The 24,583-nt window shown below is 31.9% G+C and overlaps 2 protein-coding genes and 2 long non-coding RNA genes across 5 annotated transcripts in view; 1 reads left to right on the top strand and 3 right to left on the bottom strand.

Annotated features, from left to right (window-relative positions):
* The first annotated feature begins 57 nt into the window (after window positions 1-57).
* LOC131948604 (FMRFamide receptor-like) lies at window positions 58-4,563 on the top strand. 2 transcript variants are annotated; one of them, XM_059310209.1, is made up of 3 exons: window positions 58-294; window positions 416-493; window positions 2,614-4,563. In XM_059310209.1, exon 3 carries the CDS (start codon window positions 3,355-3,357, stop codon window positions 4,381-4,383), a length of 1,029 nt encoding a protein of 342 aa, XP_059166192.1. In that variant the 5' UTR covers window positions 58-294; window positions 416-493; window positions 2,614-3,354; the 3' UTR covers window positions 4,384-4,563. The 2 variants fall into 2 exon arrangements, with proteins under 2 accessions (XP_059166192.1, XP_059166191.1); XM_059310208.1 differs by having other exon boundaries at window positions 58-493.
* Window positions 4,564-11,510: 6,947 nt separating this feature from the next.
* LOC131948610 (uncharacterized) lies at window positions 11,511-13,481 on the bottom strand. The gene is made up of 3 exons (XR_009388037.1): window positions 13,340-13,481; window positions 12,697-12,819; window positions 11,511-11,621 (listed from the first exon to the last, which is right to left on the bottom strand). It is a non-coding gene; the product is annotated as an uncharacterized LOC131948610 (long non-coding RNA).
* Window positions 13,482-15,806: 2,325 nt separating this feature from the next.
* Window positions 15,807-17,219, bottom strand: LOC131948609 (uncharacterized). Its single transcript, XR_009388036.1, has 3 exons — window positions 17,094-17,219; window positions 16,339-16,464; window positions 15,807-15,914 (listed from the first exon to the last, which is right to left on the bottom strand). It is a non-coding gene; the product is annotated as an uncharacterized LOC131948609 (long non-coding RNA).
* A 2,166-nt stretch (window positions 17,220-19,385) lies between these two features.
* LOC131948597 (adhesion G protein-coupled receptor E2) overlaps window positions 19,386-24,583 on the bottom strand; it is an 8,877-nt gene continuing 3,679 nt past the window's right edge. Inside the window, exons 4-9 of the mRNA XM_059310198.1 lie at window positions 24,508-24,583; window positions 21,730-21,840; window positions 20,939-21,079; window positions 20,185-20,310; window positions 19,874-19,999; window positions 19,386-19,390 (exon numbers count right to left, since the gene is read on the bottom strand). The exon at window positions 24,508-24,583 is cut by the window's right edge and continues 56 nt beyond it. Coding sequence (XP_059166181.1) covers window positions 19,386-19,390; window positions 19,874-19,999; window positions 20,185-20,310; window positions 20,939-21,079; window positions 21,730-21,840; window positions 24,508-24,538 — 540 coding nt within the window. The 5' untranslated portion in view covers window positions 24,539-24,583. The remainder of the gene's footprint in view (window positions 19,391-19,873; window positions 20,000-20,184; window positions 20,311-20,938; window positions 21,080-21,729; window positions 21,841-24,507) is intronic.

The following is a 24,583-nucleotide window of genomic DNA, read 5'->3' on the forward strand; positions in this document are numbered from 1 at the left end:
TTATTAAGAACAGTTGTTTAAAAACAGATTTATATTTATTGATTAATATTTTTTTATTGTTTGTTATGTGAAATACTGTTTCTGTACCGATGTAGTCCTACGTAATATGCAGATTTTTAATAAAATATTTTTGAGGTGAAATTATTACTACTAACATGTCTATCAGCAGTGTAAAAAACGTTTTTATTAGCGACAAAACCAAAAGTACAAGGTAAGCTGTATAGGCATATCTCCTGCTCTAGACAACAGTCAACATTGTATGATTTATATTAGTGTTGCAGATGAATTCTTTATGTAAGTAAAAATAAATAATTACCCGATCACCAACTGCTTTTTAGGTGTCTGTTACAGTTATAATTAATATAAGGTTAATGCGATTATAAGACACGTAATGACTTTCTATTTTTTTTTTCAGAGAGGTTTTTCTACATATGTTGAATACAGTTGAAAGTGGGGGTTATATTTTGATTTAGTTGTTTGTAATTTTGATGAGGTAAGTGTTAAAATGATGTTACAATTTATTTGACCTTTAGTATCGCATAGATTAGACATTGTCTGTAATTGTTTAGTACCCGGGAAATAATGGAAACGGCATTGTGACCAAGATCACATTTCCGTTTCATTATAATTTTTTGGAGGTATGATTCCATGCTGAATTTTATTGAGAACTGTTTAACTAGTAAAAGTTATGCGTTTGATCCTAGCGGTCATTGGGGCAGATGAAATAGAGTTGACTGTTTGAACTAATATATAAGATATTCACATAATGAAATTAAATGAAACTACTTGATTAAATTAAACTACTTGATTTATGTCTTATGTCTCATGTTTAGCCCGAGCAAGGAGACTGTCCAGTCTGAAAAACTTTATTGTGACTGGTTCAGTTAATACGAGTGTGACGTCATTTATGGACGACCCCTAATCGATGGTTCTTAAACGGCTTTAATTTTTGAAAATGTAGCTATAATTGTATCGCTTGCCATATTTTTAAAAATATTTTAAAAAAAAAAAATTAGTGTAATTAAAAATACTTTTCCTACCTATTGCAGATGTGCTATAGCACGCAAATATGTCAGTACATCTGTTTGACCATCTGTCAGTACATCTGTTTGACCATTATGTCAGTACATCTGTTTGACTATATGTCTGAATAGCACGTTGTAATTTTTCGTGCAGCATTCTTTATAGCTTCTCAGTTGGGTAGCTTGCTCCTGCGACACTTTGCAAGAAAGTTGTCTTTTGTCGTGTAAAGTGCATATGTAGATCTTCAAGGAAACGTTACATTCTTGGGTGACTACATTGGAGGAGAGAATGAAGACTGTAATGCCATCTTTCACAAATGTTATTTGTTCGTGCTACACCATTGCCAATTGTGTGTATTTGATTTTTAAAATTAATACGTACCATATATGCACAAAGCGCTTGTTATTAAACGCTCGTATTGGAGAAAATACCTGCGATCAAAGACCCTCTGCTGAGAAATCACATGTGGTCAAACCCCTTATGGTCAAAGCCCCGTTATGGTCAAAGCCCCACTGTGGCCAAAGCCCCTCTGGTCAAAGGTCTGTGCACCTTTGATTAAGGAGACGGCGTGGTCAAATCGTAGAGCTTAAGGACCTTCACCCTAAAGATTCAACCTCGGATCCCGGGCTCGAGTATGTAGAATATATCTAAGCAGCTCTGATAGGTACCTAACTTTACGGAATTTAATTAAGGCAACTGAGCATAATTCTGACTACACTAGCTCCATGTATGCCATGGTCATTGAACCGGATGAACTCTACTTCATTTGCCCCATGTGTCTTGGGCACGAACGGGAATTGATACATAGGTTGATTGAAAGACTGCTAATCAAATCATTTGTAAAGATTAGCATTAAATTTACAGGCAGCTTTGCTGCTTCACCGAGTCGATTACTTCTTACCAGCGTTAGAAAAAAATTAAAAAGCTAAATGTTTCCCGCCAAACACGAACAGCTATCATTAGATTTGTAGTTAAATCTCTATACTAGCTCTGTCTCAAACTGTTGAGAAAAGCAAGCAATTTAGACTTATAACAGACTTATAACAGTTCAAATACATTATACACATGCGTATCTTGAAAAACACTAGCAGTCTATTGTCAGAAATCATTTATGTGTAGATCTAGTATGCATTACCAAACGCTGATAAACTTGCATTTCCTCAAGGTAATGATAGATTAATGCATATTTTTCCTTATTTCATTATGTGATTCCTAGTCTATATAGAAAAGGCTTACTGTGTAGACAACGTGAAATTTTGTTACTGCGTTTAGAAAAATAAAAAACGTAAAATACAGACAAAAATGTTAGCTTGTTATTAAGTTACAGCCGATTGCTAGAATTATTTATCGATGTATCAAAATTATACATCTTACACACATTCAGTAATGTATGTTTTACAATCTACGGTCAACATGAAGTAATATAATTATATACAGCCACTGAAACAAGATTTGATTAGGAATATTATTGCAAACTCATCGTTAATGATACACAACATTACTTCCAACAAAGGCACGTCTTTTAATTAGCCTGTTACAAATGATGATACTACCATCGTGATTTCTTTGTATTTTGTTTTATTTTTGCAGGATACTTTGTATGTATTGCCATAATTTACAAAACCACAATGCCTTATTTACTTACTTTGCATTAAGTCTGTAATAAAAACTCGACCTATAAAATTAGGTTTGCGTGCTTTTTCTGTTTTGTAATGTAAATCGCAGTTGCTTTATCTCCAAGTAACATGAGTTGTTATATTTAAGTATGAAGCGATTATACTTACATTCTGTATGTTGATAATAATCATCGAAACAAAGCCGCACCAAGAAACAAACTTGAAATTTCACAAAGAGACCAAAAATTCGTTATTTATTAATGTTAACATAAATAAATGTTCGTGTGGCTTCAACGCTTGATCTGTTTACAGTTTGTTAAAAGAAAACAAAATTTGTGTACACATCCTGGTATTTGTGTTGGTTTTTGATTGGCATTTAAAGCAATTGAGGACATGTGATTTTTTAAAATCTTGAGCTACACTATTGTAAAAAAGAGAAATTAATTGATGTGATCTCACATGAACATCTGTTTAGTTTTCGATGTGGTTTAAAATATATTTTCAAAGTATATCAAAATATTTCATTATTTTTTTCTAGGCAAAGATCTTACCTAAAGCGATTCACTATATTTTTAGCGCTGTAATGGAATCAATATTTAATCTAATTGCAAAACAATCTTTATTAGAATGTGTATAGAAAAGTTATGTTATATCACATTTATATAATATAATATATAATACATATTTTTATATTTTTATTTATATATATAAAATTATGTCAGATGGAAATGCAAGTACAGTACTATATTACACTGATATGGCTCTAGGTGTCTATATCTATGATATTTCTCCTAACGTATTTGATCAATTATCTACCTTCATCAATTGTTTCCTGATTCATATCATGTGTTTATTTGGAATCCTGGGTAACGTGATCACCATAGTGATCTTAGTTTACAACGGCTTCACTGTGGCTACAAATATCGCGCTAATAGCCTTAGCTGTTTCTGATTTGTTCTACTCAGTAACACAAAGCCTGGGTCGAGTCCAATCCATTGTTTACAAATTTAATCCTGATTTAGCTTACTGTTTCTATTCATATTACATGGTGTATATTTTTGCATGGAATCAATGTACCATAACTACTAGTGCATACATCGTTACCGCGATAGCCATTGAGAGAATGATAGCTGTATGGTTTCCTTTTAAAGTAGTTCATTTGATAACTCCTATCAAAATGGGATGTATTGTTATTTTATTAGGCGTTTTAACAGTAGTTATATATTCCCCTTATGCAATTTATGTACAGTTAGACCAACGTACTTTGTTTGTTAACAAAACAGTCACGTGGTATAAACAAAACCAACCATACATTAACAATGTTAATTTCTTTGAAGTTTATCGTACATTTGTGACAATATTTTCTAATGTTATTATTCCTCTCATTATTATTCTTGTGTGTTGTTTTGTAATCATTTTAAGGCTTACATTGTCAAATAAGACTATAAAGAAAATGACGTTGTCAGAAAAAAGGGTTAGGGATTTAAAATCAGTTAAAATAACCTTGTTAGTGTGTTTAAGTCTTGTAGTTCTGGTTTTAATACCACTGAACGCGTTAGATATTTATTTATCGTATTCACAGACCAACTTGATAAGTCCTAGGATCCAGAGTGTTCTAATGTACTTGCTTCAATGTGTTTCACAATGTAGTGCTTCAACAAATTTTATTATTTATGTCCTTTTTAACCCAAAATTTTTTAGTACATACAAAAAATTGTTTTTACTGCGATGTTATATGCAATAAATTTAACAGAATATTGGCGTCGGGAGACTTAGTGCGGGGGTGCGGACCGCACCGGGTGACACCAATTAGTGGTATGACTCCAAGGCTAAGAAATTGCAAAATATGTAGAACAAATGTTCTTTTTTGCCAATTCATTCAATGATTAATTAGAGTTTAAAAGTATTTCTGGTACAAACTGACGATCCCGACATGGGGTGGGGAAGGAGGGGTGGGGGTCGTGACTCCATGACATAAACCTACAAACTAAAGAGAAAATAGTGCTACATCCAGCCACATGTATAATCAACTACAGATAAATATCTTTACTACTAAATATGAACCTTTTAAAGGTTATATATATATAATATATAGTTAATATATATTTTTTTTCTTTGGGGGGGGGGGGGTGACACCATGAGTTACCGCACCGGGTGACACCCGATCTAGCGACGCCACTGCCACTGAATAAACCGGTTTATCACCTAGTGTAATTGTAAATAATAGTATTTTGAAGTTCTAGGCAATCATTAAAAAATTTTAACAGTAAAAGTTTAAAAATAGTGTTTTTTTTTAATTTTGTATCTGATGATTTTTTTATATTCTTTCTATCATATAAATAATTGAACTCAAATTGAAATGTTTTACTTAAGTACCTAACCAATAGCTATAGTCAAAGATTTCACGTGTTAAATACACATGGATGTAGTTTGTAATTTTCTTTTTCACATTGATAAAAGTGTTTAAAAATCATGTTATAACCAAAATGCTTTTTATGAAGATTTGTAAGTTCGATTTTTATTTCAATTTTTGTTTGCTTGTTATAATAATATATATTGTAAACTACTATTTTTTTAAATATTGTGGAGCAGTTTTCGCACTAAACAATAAACATGCTTGCTTTAATTCTACAATGGCTTTCATTTTTTTTTTCAAGTTGATGTCTTGTTAATTAAATGTGGTTAATTAATTTAAGTAGCCTTCTTGATACAAAACGGTGCATGCATACCTTACACAAATGTATCTACATACTTTCTACGATTATGATAAAAGAATTTTTTTTTTAAATTAACTAGCAATATATTCGTAGCCTATATGCAGATCTTATTATACATTCGCCAATTTATAGATTTTGACACAAATATATTTGGTTTTAATGGATTAATGAAATTAATGGTAATTTTTCTCGTAAGCAAAGTATCATATTTAAATCTTACTTGGCAACTTAAATTTATTGCTTTCATCAGAAACAAAATTTAAAAATTCACAATAACTTAACTTGAAGATCTACACTTAAAATATATCTGAGTACTTAAAAACTATTTCATAACATTTTGAATTCATACTTTCTAAAAGCTAAAATATATTATTTAATGAATTTTGGAAATCCTATAAATAGGTTAATTTTTAAAGATGGCCGCTGTTTCATAGATACTAAGGTTCACTCACCAAAAGTAAATGGAAACCAGAGGCTTCGTGAGGGATGAGGGTGGAGGGGGTGTAGGGGGGGGGCGGACCGCAAAAAATAAATAAATAGCAAAATACATAAAGAAAAACAATGATCGGTCTAGTTAAATAAATTATTAATTACAGTTAAATAGTGTTCTAAGATCACAAATCCCGACCAGAATGTGTACAGTTTAAAGTTAGAACGGTGTGGGGGGGGGGGGGGGGGGGGGGGACGACGACGACACCAACTACACTTAACATTTGCCTGAGGAAAAAGCACTTGTTGAGAATTGTAATAACTGATGATATGTCGCTCTACTACTGAGATGTGGGTGACACCAAATTTAATAATTTTCTACAAAAAGCAATGATTTTTCCATTCGAATTCATAATTGTTTGAATTCAGCCCCTCAATGCTTTTTCTATGTGGATTAATATAAATTGACGATACGGAGGTCTGAAATCATTTGTCCATGGTATCATTTGTCCTGATATATTGTGTCCTGATATCTTTTGTCCGTGAGACCATTTGTCCTGAGATCATTTGTCCTGAGATCATTAGTCCGTCAGATATATTTTGTCTGATATATTTTGTCTGATATCATTTGTCCTATATTTGTCATATATATATATATATATATATATATATATATATATATATATATATATATATATATATATATATATATATATATATAATACTTATAAGTAGCAATTAACAAGCAGATTTTGTAAGCCGTATCTCCATTAATAAATAAATCTAATGGTTAACATGTGTCTGTTATATGTTATTTAAACCACTTTACTTAACTTTCCCCGTCGAACCGGACCTCGTGTTTATGAGGTTAATATAACATTATACACACACTGATATATATATATATATATATATATATATATATATATATATATATATGTATATATATATATATATATATACAAAAATATTAACTTATTCTTTTCTCATTCTCCCCGAAACACTTGAAAAGAATAACAAGGTTATTGAATATTTAGCCATACAAAAAACATTAACAAGATGAAAATAATTCAAGCTACAAATTAGCAATTACTTAAGACGTATATAAACACTGAAGAATAAAACACCCATAGAAATAAGTAGCTATAAATTAGATAATTACGATGTAAAACTAACGGCTATAATTTTAGGTAATTACACGGCAATAACACCAATGGTTCTTTAATGTATGATAATAATAAAAACAATAGTAACGGTAATAATAATAGAATTGTATATTTAACATGTAACCTACAATAAAATACTTAACAAAAACGAACCAAAACAAAAACATCACTAGTGTTTCATAACACGATAGATTATTAAACTAACTGTCAACACTAATATCCCGAAACCAATGAATGCTCCAGAGATGGCTCCAATTACAACTCCCACTGGATTCTGTGTACTCCCTTAAGAAATAAAAACAAAAGTACAATATTTTAAATAGGTTTAAAATACACACACTAGATAAGTCTTTAAAAGCTAACACACGCATTTAATTTTAGCACTGGGAACGCTCTCGTTTGGCTCCAATAAGTGTGGGAAACTGACTACATTGTATTATAAAGTAGTTTTTTGATATTTAATATTTGAATTGTACAATTATTTATAAATGTTCTGCATACATTTGTAAAAAAAACTGTTACATTAAGTCTGGCTGCAAAATACATACACAGTACCTCCCAATAAATAATAAATAAAATACATATATATGTTATATATATATATATGTTATATATATATGTTATATATATATGTTATATATATATATATATATATATATATATATATATATATATATATATATATATATATATATATATATATATATATATATATATATATATATATATATATATATATATATATATATATATATATATATATAAATTGCATTTAATTATACATATCGGTGTTTTACTATGTGTGTGATGTTTTGAGCTAAATCAGTACAACTATAGGTCATACGATTTTAACCTTTTGTTTTACGCATCCGAACCAAATCCAGAGGCTACGCGTTGAAAAATCAAAAGAACTTTAATGTTACAAGTAATATAGTGAAAAGTTTAGAATTGTGATTATTAATAATTGAAAAGAGATTTGAAGTAATCTTCGTAATTTTTTAAAATTTTAAATTAACATAATTATTAAAGAAATTTAAAATTTACCTTTACTCTCCTGGTTAATCACATACGATATTTGACGCTTGATGTTATTTAGGCTGATTCCGCCCGTCTTCATCGTTTGCAAAATGTATTGAAATGTGGTGTCTACGTCAATACCAGGTGTTTGTACATAGTATATTGTAATGTCTGCTATAAGACTCCCTTTTCTACATAATTAGATTATACAAAATTACAAAATAGATTTTAACTATACATAATAATAATAATAAATAATCTATTACCAACAATACATTGATAAGCTTTCTTTGTAAAATTCAGAAAATAATATTGTTTATTGTATTTTATTGGAATAGATAGATACATTTTTTTCCTGAAAATTGTGTGCTATTTTGAGAATAAAATACGAAAATCTTAACTCATTCTTTTCTCTAGAAAAAAACAATTTGTAATGCTTTTATAGGGTTAAATAACGTCTTCGCTGAAACATTGGTATTAAATGCATTTTTAACTGCTATCAGCTCTAGATCTGCATCCTAATAAATTATGTAGATTTACAAGCAACGTCACTTTGCTATCCCTAAGAAAATTAGCAACCTACTCCTCGAAAAATCATGGTCAAAATGAAGATATATTATTATTAGATTGTTCTATTGACAGCATATCTTATTTCAGCAAGCTCACACGAAATTACTTTCCATCTACTCTCTCTTTATGTTTGCCACTCTCTATATTTTTCTCTCGTAAACGGATAATGCCAGTTTACATTTGGTTCTTTAAGAATAAGGTGAAGAACTGAGAAACATTCGGACAACAGTGGAGCAATTATTGCACACATGTTAAACGCAGCCCGACTCAATTATTTTTGTTTTGCTCTGTTCTCAAAACCCCCGTCATTCTTAAAAGTATCACTCAAAATTATTTGCGCACTAAGGGGGAGTTCAATCTTGAATCCGCGTTCAAAACGCGGGAATTTTGGCTTATCATTCGCGCGTCCTCTAATAATCCCCGTCCAATAGCAAAGTTTGCCTATAGGCCTTACGTCTTCTTCTTCTTCTTCGTTCTTAATTTTTAGTGTTGGGAGGGATCGAGTCTTATCTGCCAGAGGGTTTGAACACGAGACTTTTTTACGAATTTATCAACCATGAGCTTTGCCGACTCGACCATGCTTCCATCACATTTAAGAATTCCGTGTCAACTGGTTATGCGCCATTGAGGCCATTGACTCAGATTTCAACCTGCTTTTCTTTTTGGATTTGCTTCCATAGCCTTTGTCCAACCAAGAACAAACTACAAGGCAGCAGTTGTTTGATTTTGGAGTTGTCTCTCCTAGAAGAGTGGCTGTCCCGAGACTTTTCGGTTTAGCAACCATGAGCTTTACCGACCCCTCTACGTCTCTAAAATACGTCTAAAACGCTCTTTTATCCTTTACCAACTAACATCTTACAACATTTGAGGTTGTCAAAAATAAATAATTTTCTAGACCGTCTTTGTCTATTGCTTAAAAGAACTAATTTTCATTTATAATTCTACAAAAATATATCACTTGCAAAAATTAATGAACATGTCTGACACAAGCATCTTTCCACCTATCCATTTCCTACTGTCAGTCTTATCTAACGCCTAACCCGCTATTTGTGAGAATGATCGTGTGTGTATGAATGGATGAACAAATAATAGGACATGAATGCAACTTTTTAATCTGATATCCCAAATAACGACAGTTTTTGTAACCCAGAGCTTCCCAGCGCCTTTCTTAGCACCTGGGGTCAGTTGATTGGTAATCCTGCACAAATGGTTAGGGTTACTGCTTTATTCAATGGCCAAACTGGCGCACCGGGTTCCCCTATGAGCACTACGGCATATATACTTGTTTTAATGAGCGTAAAGCCATAGCAATGCGGAGAGCTAATATAATCGATGACTGAATAACATAAGGGGTGTCTTAGAGCGCCTTGACAATAGTAGCCTATACGTTTGGGCGCCCCGAGTCTTTCCATTATGGTGATGTTAGTAGCGTCACAAGGTTCGGTATCACCCTGTGCGTTTAGTGAGTGTCACCCAACCCCCACCCCTCCAAGAATTTTGCATTTCCGGTGGACTGTTACCCACTTTCCTTAATATTTTATTATTTTATCTGGATAATACATAGTTTTGGCAGTAAATTTTACGAGTTTTCGTCATGGTGTCAGGCCTAAATTGTGACACCTCCGCCACCGCCATGTGACGCTTCTGTGTTAGGTTACTTAAATGTTAATTTGTTAGTTTGCTTTTACATAAACGCGATGTACATCAGAGGTGTTTTACGTTACGGGGTACTGCATAATAACATTGTGTATATACATAGTTAGGACGTATAACAATCATACACATTTTACAGATTGACGAAGGGGCCCAATGATAATTTTTGCATAGGGGCCCGAAAATCCTAGCTACGCCACTGAGCGATCGTCGAAGTGTGTTCTCCCTCATTATTACGGAGAGTGATTAATTAACGTAGACTCAAGCTTTCATGCGGTAGTGTGGGTAAACCCGTTTCCGCATAAATATGATCCATGCGCAGGTATCGTTTACATTAAAATATCTCAGTTTAGAAAACAAGGTCATACATCTAGGAATATAGGAACGGTATCGCATTGATGACCATTTCTTAAAATATTGCGTCAGACTTTCTTCTGAACCCCTTTGAGCAAGACGCGGGGCGGGCACGCTAGTTTAGATATAATCACGAAATAAACCAAAGTGTCAGACTAATATTCCTATTTGTAATGAATATTTTCTACATTTAACTTATCAATTTGTAAAATAACGACATACTTAATACTACAAAGTGCGCTAACCTTAGTTTGCTTGCATCCACTTTAATTGTTGAAATCCCTCTTTTTTGCATTATATTTTCAATCTACAGACAAAATCACAAACACCTTTTTGTGTATACATAAAATACACATGCTTTTTTTAGATACGAAATTTAATTTCTTTAAAAAAAAAGGTAAGATTAAATAAGGGGTCATCCATTAATGACGTCACGCTTTTTTGACGATTTTTACCTCCCCCCTCCCCTCCGTCACACATTGTCACAAAAAGCCAGACCCCCCCTAAAATGACGTCACACCTTAGCCTGCAATCCCCCTCAAAATTGCAGTTGAATTTTCTTTTTAAAACATCGATATTTTTTCCAAAATCTTCTCTGAACTCTGTCAAAATAGAGTATGTGAATCAATTCCTATTACAATTTATTAAAACAATTTTCAAAAACGCGAAATAACGTCTAAAATTCGTTTTCTAACATTGCTTTTTTATAATGCAAAAGTGTGACATTGCACATTTGACACCCCCCTCCCTCTCATCACACACCGTCACAAAATTACGGATCCCCCTCTCCCCCCTACGAGTGTGACGACATTTATGGTCGACCCCCTTAAGTGTGTGTGAACTCCCCTAAATATATCGTATATTCTTATATAATAGTTAAGGGGAATGACAATCACAGCACTATCGGGTTATATAATTGCAATGTTTTAAATTAATTTCTGAATACTTAATTAAATTGAATACTTCTGCCTGAATTTCCGATTTCATGTCTTTGTAGTCAATGCTATTTTCATCTTGAAGGTTCAACTTTGTGACATCCATTTCAATTTTTATAGTAAATACATAAGTAGAAGTTTCTGCAGAAAGAAAATTGCAAATATTTTTAACAATAGAATAGAGATCGTGATAATAAAGCAGTCATTTTTGATAAAAAATTAAAGTATCTTTATACCCATGTTTCAATTGTAACATTTGTTCAACAAAGCAAAAATTAACTAAAGCGGGTTCGAACTTGTCTAAAATTTCTCGTATGTTCTTATATAAAATTAAAGGGGATGACCCTCTCAGCGCAATTGGGTTATAGAATTGCGATGTTTTAATACTTAATTAATCAAATAGAATAAAGTCGAATAGTTCAACAAATTAATGCATTAATTGTATAATATAGCGGAAAATTAGTGATAGTAATTATTTTTAAATAATCTAATTTTTATCTAATTTATTCTCATTTTATGCCAATGTGCATTGCCATCGAGTCTTGACCTATGTGAATAAATCTAAAGAAGTCGGTCCAGTAGAAGTGATTGTTTTGAAAAATTCGAAATAGCTTGAAGTACCATTTAGGATCATGGAAAATCACTCAAAATAAAAAATAAAAATCAAGTAATAGTTTCTTACACCTGTGTATAAAATTTCGTCTACAAAAATATTAGCTGCTGTACTTAGATTTATGTTATTATTTTAGAGATTTCTGAGAAACGAAAGGGGTAGCTGGCTATATCTTCGATCTCAAAAAAAATCATAGTTTGGTTAGTGTTTATATAAAATTCTCATAAATTGTTTTGTTGTAATTTCTCCTTTTTGTTTCTACTTACAAAATTAGAGATTTTTCCCAACTATCTTCTATAATAATATCTTTATATATTTGCATCAGTGTTTCTTCCAGACTTTTTTCTCCGGGGGGCACTTGAAATTTTCGGGGGGGGGGGGCGGTAGACTTTCTTCGGGGGTGGGGGGGGGGGGGTGGGGGGCGGACACTGTTAAAAGTATATATTTTCTATATAAATTATATAAATTTCATTTCGTTCGGGGGGGGGGGGGCTGGAAGAAACTCTGTTTCCCATCCCCATTCCTTACTATTATATATACAATAAAGTTTTGGGGAAGTCACTCCCGCTTCATTTAAATGTTACCACATAATTAAAAACCAACCTTGGCAAACGCCTTGTTTATTTCTCGTGTATCCTTTCTTACAAGAACATACGAAACTTTCTACCGTGTTGGTGCAGTCTTCTGTCATGATGTCACACGGGTTATATAAACATTCATTTTTATCTACACGGAAAAGTAATCAGACATTTACTGTTTTTTCTGAAAATTCAAAGTTTGTATTCACCAACAACTAAATGTCTAGATGATTGCATACTTCATAAATGCGATATCGACGTCCTACATTATTTTGTTTGATCATTTATTGCACTAAAAGTCATACAATACTCAAATGTATAAATATGTGTACAATGCTAAAGTTAACTGTTTCAATTATATTTAGACAAAGCTGCGAAACAACTTATAGAAAAATAGAAACTAGCACATATCAAATTTCATTGCATCAAGGTTGTGCAATATTTATCAATGTAAATTATGCTATATCAAAAGACGACTTATGGACTTCGTTATAATTGTCATTTTTTACATTGATTTATCATTCAAATCTTTTTGAGTGAAAATAATTTAAATGAAAATGTTCCAAAACATGTGATACCTGTGCACAATTAATAATGATGTTTATAAGATTTTTGTTGGTTGCCATTTTAATTTATCCAAAAAGCTTTAAATAACGTTCGATAGCTACCCTGAGTATTTTTATTGTTTTCTTTGCATATCCCATTGATGCGAGTTGTCCCTTCTTTACATTCACATTTTGCGTAGCCTGACAAGCTTACACATTTTTCATTAAGGCTGCAGGTCTGAAAGCTACACACATCAGCACGATATTGGCACTGCAGGCCTAGTTTAAAAACAATGGTATTAACGTACAAACTGAGTATATATATATATATATATATATATATATATATATATATATATATATATATATATATATATATATATATATATATATATATATATATATATATATATATATATATAATTTAATATATATATATATATATATATATATATATATATATATATATATATATATATATATATATATATGAGTGCATCTTTGCGTGTCCAAGTTTGTTTACGTGTGTGACTAATCTATTTGGAATTTAACTGAGCAGAGCACTATTTAAAAAACATGAATGTTCTGCTTCAGGCAAAAGGAATTTTTTTAAAAATTAAGTTGAAATGGATTAATAGAAAACTCACCCACGTAGCCAGGCTTGCAGATACAACCCGTCACCGAATCACAATGATCCGCCCCTGTCCCACAGTTACATGACTGGTTGCACTCTATACCCCATTTTCCTTCCCTGCAAGCTGTAGAGCATTTGCATAGCTAAACCATACATGTTTTTCTAGATTACAATTACACATTTATATATTTCAAAACTTGTCAATCGTAGAGCTAGTACAGTTTGTAACTTTCTTACAGTGTAACTTGTATTACAAAGTTGCCGAAAAAATTGTTTTCGTTGTTACGGCTATGCATTTCTACATTTCAACTTATATAATCTGCAGCTCATGAATATTTTTCTCTTGATTACAGTTTGAAATGTTAAATGTTCAAAGTTGTATAATTGGTAACACAACCATTTAGTAATTTTTCATTGATGTCTATAATACTCACCAACACAAGTGCGTTTGTCATTGTTTAGCATTGAACCAGAGTTGCATGAACACGTATAGCTGCCATCAATGTTGACACAACTTCTCCTAATCTCACATCTGTTGTCGCTGTAGGTCATGCACTCATTTATGTCTGAAAATTTATTTTCATATACCATATCAATACTAAAAAACATATTTTTATTTGTGAACCATTAAATTCAGTTTCATATTTTTTCTTTTCATTTTTTGGTACAATTTTATTCAATTTAACATTTCGATCTAATACTATCTGTTGCTTACTCATTCCAGATAAAGAAATAATAAAGTTAAAAGTTAATTTTCATCACATGTGTATGCATGTTAATTGAAATATTTCACCACATTAAAGAACTCCAAATAAACTTGGAAGATCTAATTTATAAAGTTTAATTCTGTATGTATGTGTGTATGAGACAGCGTACGAAAACTTGATTACGAAGAAATAGAGGGAAAAAATAGGCTTGATCGCCATAGTGTGATATATCTAAAGTGCTTATCATCTAAATTAATTATTTAAAAATTAATATTGAAGGTGTTGCAAAACAAACTTCATTTTCCAAATTTATAGTGTTAATTGACGGCATGTGCATTTAAAGAAAATGTATCATAATTTCAACTTTATTCTTTAGCACTCATTACGTCACTATGATACATTAGGAAAACACAATAACTTCCCTTTAAAAAAAACATTACATCAAGGGAAAAAAATGTATTACTTTGTTTTGGTGTTGGGAAAAAAATAAGTACATAATTACCATGGATTAATCAAGTGAAATGTGGTAACTAAAACACAGACATTTTAAATACTGTTTTTTTATTTATTTTATACACTGAACGTACTGTATAGGCTACTAAATATTATTTGTAATAAATAACAGTTTAGAAGAAGCTCATAAACGTTTACTTCTATCTTTCCGCTTGGGGTATTATAGTCCTTCACTAAATTGAATTAGGCGCGTCCGCCGGCGCTCAGGCAGGGTTCGATTTGTCGCGATTGGCTATCATGTGAGCGCTATTGTGCATAATTTCGTTTTAAACAGCGCTGTTTTTGTTTGCGTTTGTGTTTTCTTTGGGCTTGGGTTTGCGTTTGCATTTGGGTTTTGTTTTCGTTTTTTGTTTTGTTTGCGTTTATGTTTGTGTTTTCTTTGTGTTAGTGTTGCGTTTGTGGTTGGGTTTGTGTTTGTGTGTTTACGTTTGTGTTTGTATTTGTGTTTGCGTTATGTTTGCGTTTTTTGTCTGCTTTGGTTGGTTAGGGTTAGGGTTAATTTGAAAAGTAATACATTTCATAAATCCTGATTACTAAACACACAAGTCTTGGTCCTTTACAGATTAGTTTTTTCACAGAAGCCAGTGCAGGGCCTGGCCGGGACGGCTAGTATATTATAAGAGAAGGCCTTCTATCAAATTATGTACTTTATAACACATATTTTTTTATATATTCAATGTAGTAATAATTTTAAAATTTCAATAATTTCTACACGACCAACCTTGACACATGTAAGGTCCTATTAAGTTAAAACCTTTAGGGCAGAAACAAAATTCATCACCGTCTGCATCAACACCACAACCGTAATCACAATAGGACTTGAGGCGTGTACATGAGTCTGCAGCTAAATGATAATCAACACATTGTATAGTAATGTCAAAGGCTAATGTTAAAAAAAAACTCAAGCATTCTTAAGCATTAATATTCAGTCATGTAAATAGGTTTCTGATGTCGTAAGTTATAAATACTTAAATCAAACTATCTATGTTTATCTATATCTCCCGTTTAAACTCAGTTCCTCTCACTCTCTCTCCATTCTGTATATATATATATATATATATATATATATATATATATATATATATATGTGTGTGTAATTATAAACATAGATAAATACTTAAGAATTTAGGTGCAGATATATTTGTATATAAATATATTATACATGTCATTATGCACACATTAGAATATTGTTACTGGTTAGAAATTTAAAAAAAAAATACAGTTCTTTAACTAAAGGTACACATATATATCGAGAAACAGCTATCAACCTTTAATACATTGCCATTTGTTATCAGAAAGATAGAATCCTTGCTGACAATAACAATTGTAGGATCCGACTTTGTTTTCACATATTTGATTACACTGATCTATCTTTAGTTCGCATTCATCAATATCTAGATTGGAATAGAAATTCCCATATATATATATATATATATATATATATATATATATATATATATATATATATATATATATATATAAATAAATAAATACATATATATATATATATATATATATATATATATATATATATATATATATATATATATATATATATATATATATATATATTTATTTATTTATTTATATATATATATATATATATATATTTATTTATTTATTTATATATATATATATATATATATATATATATATATATATATATATATATATATATATATATATATATGTATATATATATATATATATATATATATATATATATATATATATATATATTTATATTTATATTTATATTTATATATATATATATATATATATATATATATATATATATATATATATATATATATATATATATATATATATATATATATATATATAGGCACATACATATATAAATATACAAATATATTTTTATAAATGTATATGTTTTCTCTTTTTGAATCATATATGCTATTTGTTTTAGTATAGGATATAAAAAATAAATTAATATAGTAGAAAAAGTCGTTTTCACACTATACTAAGAATATAATAATTATTTAAATCAGCGAAAATGAACCTTCGCAAATAGAGTTTGTATTCTTTATGTATCCTTTTTGGCAGTCACACACATAGCCGCCTACAGTGTTCACACAAACTTCGACGGTTTTCTTACAGTTTGTGCTTGAAAGTGAATTACACTCGTCAACGTCTATGAATATGAAAAACAGAAAGTTTTTAGTGGATTTGAATTAGACGTAAATATATAGACATTTTTAAATTTAAATTTAATTATCTCTAAACAAGACATGTATGCACAATTTACAACACCAAACGTAAAATAACGTTGTACAGGCATGATACTATACATTAACAAAATAAAAACCCACAGTGCAACAATAAAATATGTAATTAGCCAACGCAATTGAATCGCATTACCAGACAACTCAGCTCAATATTATTTACAGACAATTAATAAAACACCTTCACAAACACCCTTGCTATTTCTAATGTATCCTCCTTTGCATACACAACTGTAATTTCCTACTGTGTTGATACAGTTCTCAACTTTCGTATCACATGAAGCAGAATTATCTAAACACTCGTCAATATCTGAAAAAAAAACCAAATTACCTATTTAAATAATGGGGGTAAATAATGATGGGTACGTAACCCATGTTAGGGAAAGTAAAGGCGGCTGGGCATAGTTCTGACCACACTATCTCTTCATATGCCGATGTCAGAGAAACAAGTGAACTCTACTTCACTTGCCCTATAGACCGTCAGGTTTGAAAGGGAAACTTAACTTAACCTTAAATAATGGGGATCACATACCAGACTTATAACTCAAATTTACAATTTTTTCAATGTATGTATTCAACAGCATTTCGAAAAATATGTAATTTTTCCCTTACCAGTTACACCCCCTACCCGTCAGTAATCTTTCTCTCTCATTATCTTAACAGTACATTATATTTGCTAGTAAAAAAGTTTATTTTTGTGTAGTGTCCTTGTTTAGTTTTTATTGAGTTTAGAAAAAGGACTCTGGTAAAATGTTAGTTTGGCTATATTATAGACATCAATAAGCAGGGAAGAGTGTTGAGAATTAAGAAAACGCATTATTTCGAAAATTTTAGACCGAAATTTCAATCTATCCACATAAAACATGCAATATAGACGAGACTTTATTAATAACTTCTTTCCTGCGCCAGCAATTAGTTTGAGCTGTACAGAGAAGTGCCTAAAGGCGTTTTTTTTTTTTGTATCTTCAAAATCCTTTCACAGCTTCAAAATTGTTTTTATCCTGTCTATCCTGTTATTAGGGAAAGTACATTATTCATTTTGTTATGCAACTGAATTATTTTTGTACGTTTTGTGCTAATTACAGAGAAGGCTTATAAAAAAATATATGCCACATACTAGCTTTGATTGTAAGTTGAGCAAAATACCTCAATTCTCAGACGTTCGGTATCTTCTATTAGTTTGTCATTTTTATGGAACAGATTTATCTCTACGGCCAAGTACTTATCCTACATTTTATTTATTGAAAATGATATCTGTTTATTACAAGCTTTTATTTAACTTGCTTCCTCTGTCGTCAGTCGTCAGTCTAGACCGAAACGCAGGAGTGAAAATTCGGAAACTTCTACTTGACCGATACGATTCACATTTGGCACGTGCGTCAAGACATGAAGACAATGCAATCTGAAACTAAATTTGACTTAATTGGATGACTAATTAATTTTTTATGAATTAATTAAAATTTGGACCGAATTAGTAGGCATGTCTATCCAACCACACCACACGCGTCATCACGCTCCATAGCTGCGCCGTAAGGTTGAATAGCTGCGCCATCACGTTCAATAGACGCGCAATGGTTTTTAGTTATGTAACACTATTGTAAATAAAACATGTAAAGTACTTACAAAAAAATTCATAAAAAACGTTTTAATAACAAGCTTTTATGTACTAATGCACTAAAAAGTAGAAAACAAATTATAGACTACTATTTAAATAACGATAAAGAAAAGCGTGGGTCTCTTCTCAAATATTAGTAAAGGTATAAAATAAGTACTAAAGTACTAAAGTGACCCACGCTTTTCTTTATAGTTATTTAAATAGTAGTCTATAATTTATTTTGCTACTTTTTAGTGCATTAGTACATATAAGCTTGTTATTAAAACGTTTTTTTATGGATTTTTTTTATTTTTTCTAAACTAAACGAGTGTCCCACTTCTCATTTTGCCTGTCCCACATCTCACCAACATAATGACTTTTAAATTCGGTACCATAAACGTCTTTATTTACTAACCAGAGTCTTCACGACGAAGTCACCTTAAATATTTGTATATATAACTAGGAATTGTTGGGATCATTCTAGAAAGAAAATAGAGAAAAAAAAATTTTGGAGGGTAAAATCTGCGACCTGTTTTCATCGTTCTCCCCTATATGACTGTTTGTGTCTTAAATTAATTTTCATCCGATCTGTTTTATCTTTTATAGAATATATTATTGAGTTGTAGATCATCATACCCACAGCATTATTTCCGATAGTAAATTTTCGAACGATTTCCGGTTACCGAAAGTAGTATTTTATTTCCGTTTTTTGTTTTCAAAAACTTTTTGAATTTTATATTTTGCAAGAAATTAGCCTCTATTTGTTTTTTCGAGTGATTATGTCACAAAATCTGTACCATTTATATATCCAATTCCACTTAAAGATATACCCCATACGTTTCTTCTTTTTGCAATTATATGGGAACGTTTAGGAGAGCTAAGTCCAGCTTTACCAGCAAATAATTAGAGGAAATAAATTAGCAACGGGATAAAAAAATATTCTAAAATTAACATGATACAAACCTTCGCAGCGACCAAATTTCCTTGCATACCCTTTTTTGCAGGCGCAAGTGTAACTTCCTATTTTGTTTACACACATTTCTGTACTTTTGTCACAAAGTGTAGCAGATAATGCACATTCATCTATGTCTAACAAAAATACATATACATCTAGTTTAGATTTTAAATTATAGCATGAATAGGCCTACATAAAAAGCCTTTATCTTGAATAATATATTACATCAATCTAAACTTATCAATAATCTTGTATAACGTGTTTTAAAATTAGACGAACTGGCTGAAGGTAACATTCAAACATTTAAATATAAACTGACCTGTGCATATGCCTTGTGAGTTCTTAATGTATCCTGTGTTACACGAGCAGCGATAGCTACCAATAGTGTTTGTACAATATTCCAGGTTTTTGTCACATGGGGATAATGCAGAACATTCATCGATATCTGTAAGCAGTAATTAGGACCTAACTAATCTTTTAAAAATCTCACAATAAATTTTTTTTAAATTTAGGGAAAAAAGCTTTTATTGTATTTACGAATCTTTAAAAAATAACACAAATGAAAAAATGCACTAAAAAGTAAAAAAAAATATTTAATTTGGTGTAGCCTTTCTACAGCTACCTGCACAAAAAAGAATGAAATAATAATGAAATTTGAGCATAAGTCTTATATTATATTTAATAAACCGAACCTATCAATAAACTCCATATGAACGGAATACATTTTCTATAAGTGGGCGACCAGGTTTTTAATTTAAGTCATGCCAGCATACAGTTTTAGTAATGTTACACCAAACTAAACTAACCTAACATTAACTACCGTTACCTAACCTGTAAGAATATATTACGATGTGAATTTGCTTCTGTGCATATTATTTTACTTGGATATATATTAGATTTCCTACCACTAACAAAATGATGGTGCTAAGACTATACTCCTTTCCTTTTTCGTTTGAAAAAAATATACTTTAATCATAAAATAATACGTAAGAATTTAAATAGTACTACAATACAAACATAACTTTTTCTTCAGATTATTTGAAGTGGTATTCTACTTAACGTCAGTCTCTTACCGTTACATGTCGACCACTGTCTATAAAATCCCTTAATACATTCACATGTAGCAGATCCAGGTAAATTTTGGCAAAACTCATTGAAACCACATTTTTTTAAACTAGTCTTGCACTCATCAATGTCAGTTTCACAGAATTGTCCTAGATAGAAATGTAAAGACGCAATTCGTTTAAACCAGAAATGTATTTAATCGTTTGTGCTGTGTGGAGGCAGTCAACAATTTTAAGTTTTTTTTTTTCTTTTAAAGTGGTATTTGGTAGTGTGGTACTTAGCATGTTTATTATTTGTCGTGTTGGTATTACATATTTTAAAATTTAGTCAATTCGATAAAATTTACTTTTTTGTCGCTTAATTATAACTGAATATGTTTACTCATATAAATATAAAACATATAATTAAAAAAACGCAACAAACATTGTAGAGTTTTAAAATTCAAAATGTTTGAGGTCTTTCTTCTTCTTTGTTTTTAATTTTAGTGGTGGAAGTAATCCCCTCAAATACGATTAAATATACGTTTCAACCTGTTAAGCGCCAATGAGGCCATTGACTTCAATTTCAGCCTGCTTTTCTTTTTGGATTTGCTTCGATAGCATTTGTCCAACCAAGAACAAACTGCAGGACAGCAGTTGTTTGATTGTGGAGTTGTCTCTCCTAGAAGAGTGACTGGCCCCAGTTAACGAGCCTTATCTTCCCGAGGGTTCGAACTCGAGACTTTTCGGTTTAGCAACCATGAGTTTTACCGATGCGACCACGCCGACCTGTTTAAGGTAATTTAAAGACATTATCTCGCCTGTGTATCCTGGCTTGCATACACATCCTATCTTAATATCACAGTAGGTTGACCCTGTTGTACAACTACAAGAATGACTGCACTGTGGGCCCCAGGTTTCTCCGCTGCAAGCTAAAAAACAGTGTATTTAAGAATGTATTAGAAATGAAACCCTCTGCCAATATTGGAGTTTTCTGCATCTCAGGCTGTTTTCCGAAGTAGTGAAAACTGAACACTGACCACAGGTGCTTTGACCATAGTTTGTTCGACTGGACTAAACTGGGCGTTGTCCATAAATTAGCTTTGATAATGGCTGGCATTTGCCTGTATATGAGTTATTGTACGTTTTTTATATCATAGAAAAGGAGGGAAGTGTGTGAAAATTAAATCTTAAGCTGCGGATTAATGTAATTATCAGGTTTCACAACATGTTTAAATACAAGTAATGTAGACCAAGCTAATTAAATCCAGATAGAGTAACGACATACGTATCACTAATTGCCATTTCATGATTTTGCTGAAACAATAGTGAACAACATCCATATACTTCAACCACAAGTACATTTATGTGGACGTAGAATACGACAAGCCTGGCTTGTTTCCAAATTGAAAATTGTAATCGAATACGTGTATTTCACAGTCTACTCACGTCTAAAATGCAATCACCTAAAAATGTGGCGTTTACTTTTCGGACAACACATGAACTATAAAGACTAGCATGGTCACAACACCTATAGTCAAAGAACATGTGATCTCATCACCTATGGCCAAAGAACATGCGGTTTTTAGTACCTATGGTCAAACACTTGTGGTCAAATAACCTGTGACAAAAGCACATAAAACGAATATATTATCTGCGCCAATTCGGCATAGGCGTCCAGTACGGTACTGTCTTCTTGAAGCTTGTCTATGGCAAATAGTAACACAAAATGCGTTGTATTTTAAGGTATTTTAGGTGTTTGTGCTGAAAACGCTTTTAGTGTCTGTCCAAGTTATTAACTGTCTATTAAAAGAAAGACATTTTGATTTTTGAAGTAAATATATATATATATATATATATATATATATATATATATATATATATATATATATATATATATATATATATATATATATGTTACGGTCAAAGCCCGAAGTGCGGCCAAAGCGCGGATTGGCCGGCTCTCTTGGCCAAAGCCCGAAGAACTTAGCACTAAGATCGTATTTTGTACATTGGCCGGCCAATGCGCGCACTGGCCGGGACGTACTGTCCAAAGTCCGAAGCGCTTAAACTTGACAGCGTATTTTGTACATTGGCCCGCCAATGCGCGCACTGGCCGGGATGTCCTGGCCAATGTTCTATCTAGACTAAGTTGTGATCGCATTTCAAGTTGTGATCGCATTTCTATTATTCTGGGTGCGTTTTCATTGAGAGTAACGTATTGTTTAGCTCTTGTTTGTATAGCATTCTATATGCAAGGCGACATGGATCAAAAGGGCCTTTAGACCATGAGACAGATGGCTGTCAAAAGAAAAAAATGTAAATCCATGTTAGTTTCCATATATGGGCTCTCGATAAAATAGTTACTGAGGAAGAACTTGAGAACATTGAACAAGAAATGGAGGTTGCCATAAATACAACGACATCCTCAGCTAACACATCTGCTGCAGTGGCGGAACGTCCAGACCAGTTGCGTGACAATAATGTGGCCAACAGATTCTATATAGTTTGGATCTATATAGTTTTGGTTCCTGTGGCAACGATGTCCATGCTATTTGTGGAATACCCAATGAAGCAGACGAAGGGTACGGAGGGAACATTACCTGCAGATTGTGTCACAACAAGCAAGACATCATGGAACACAAATCAGCAGCTCATACTGGCTTGCAAACTCAAGGTGCTAAGATGCTTAAAACATCAAATACAAAATTTAAAGATGGTGAAGTGGGTGACAATGTACGATCCGTTTTCCAGATGTTGACAGAGGTCACGGTGATCCCCGAAGCGTGATTGCAGTTGTCATGAGCGTCGAGGGCGGTTTCTACAAATTAGGAACGGAACATGGTGTTCTAAAACAACTGTATGCTAGAAGTGAGTTTTCAATTCTTCACAAAAAACTGCTCTTATTGTCGTCAGTTGGCACTATGGAAAAATCACTACGAACCATCGCATCTTCACAATCATTAACTGGGGGCCAAGGCTACGCTCGCTGCAATTGCACAACTAAGTGCACAACAAATCGCTGCAAGTGTAAAAATAACAAGCTGCTATGTAATTCTAAATGCCATAAAAGTTCAACTTGTTGTAACAAATGGCGATATTGATAGATTGAGACTATAGTACAATACAAAAATTGAATGTTTCTGTCATTTACTTTAATTAATAATCGTCCCTAGCCAGATGATCTTCTAATTAAGACTTTGGACGGTCCACCAGTCCGCGGACTGGCCGGCCAAAGGCCGAAATCAAGAGCTATTTCAGACTTTGGCCGGTCCACCATGGCCAGTCTGCGGATTGGCCGGCCAAAGGCCGAAATCAAGCAAAGTTTCGGACTGACCGACCTATGGGAGGCGATATTGGCCAATGCGCGGATTGGCCGGCCAATCCGCGCATTGGCCGACTTCGGGCTTTGACCGTAACATATATATATATATATATATATATATATATATATATATATATATATATATATATATATATATATATATATATATATATATATATATATATATATATATATATTCTAGTGTAAGCTAAGTATTGTTAGCGGCAACTGTCTTAAAACTACAAAAATAAATAAACATCGTAAAATCACTCACCAATACACGTGCGTTCATTGTTATCTAGCATTGATCCTTCAGGGCATGAGCATGTGTAGCTGCCTTCTGTGTTCTG

The sequence above is a fragment of the Physella acuta genome, unplaced genomic scaffold (assembly GCF_028476545.2).
Source record: "Physella acuta isolate Inbredline_101_S28 unplaced genomic scaffold, ASM2847654v3 ptg000651l, whole genome shotgun sequence".
In the NCBI taxonomy this organism is placed as follows: domain Eukaryota; kingdom Metazoa; phylum Mollusca; class Gastropoda; family Physidae; genus Physella; species Physella acuta.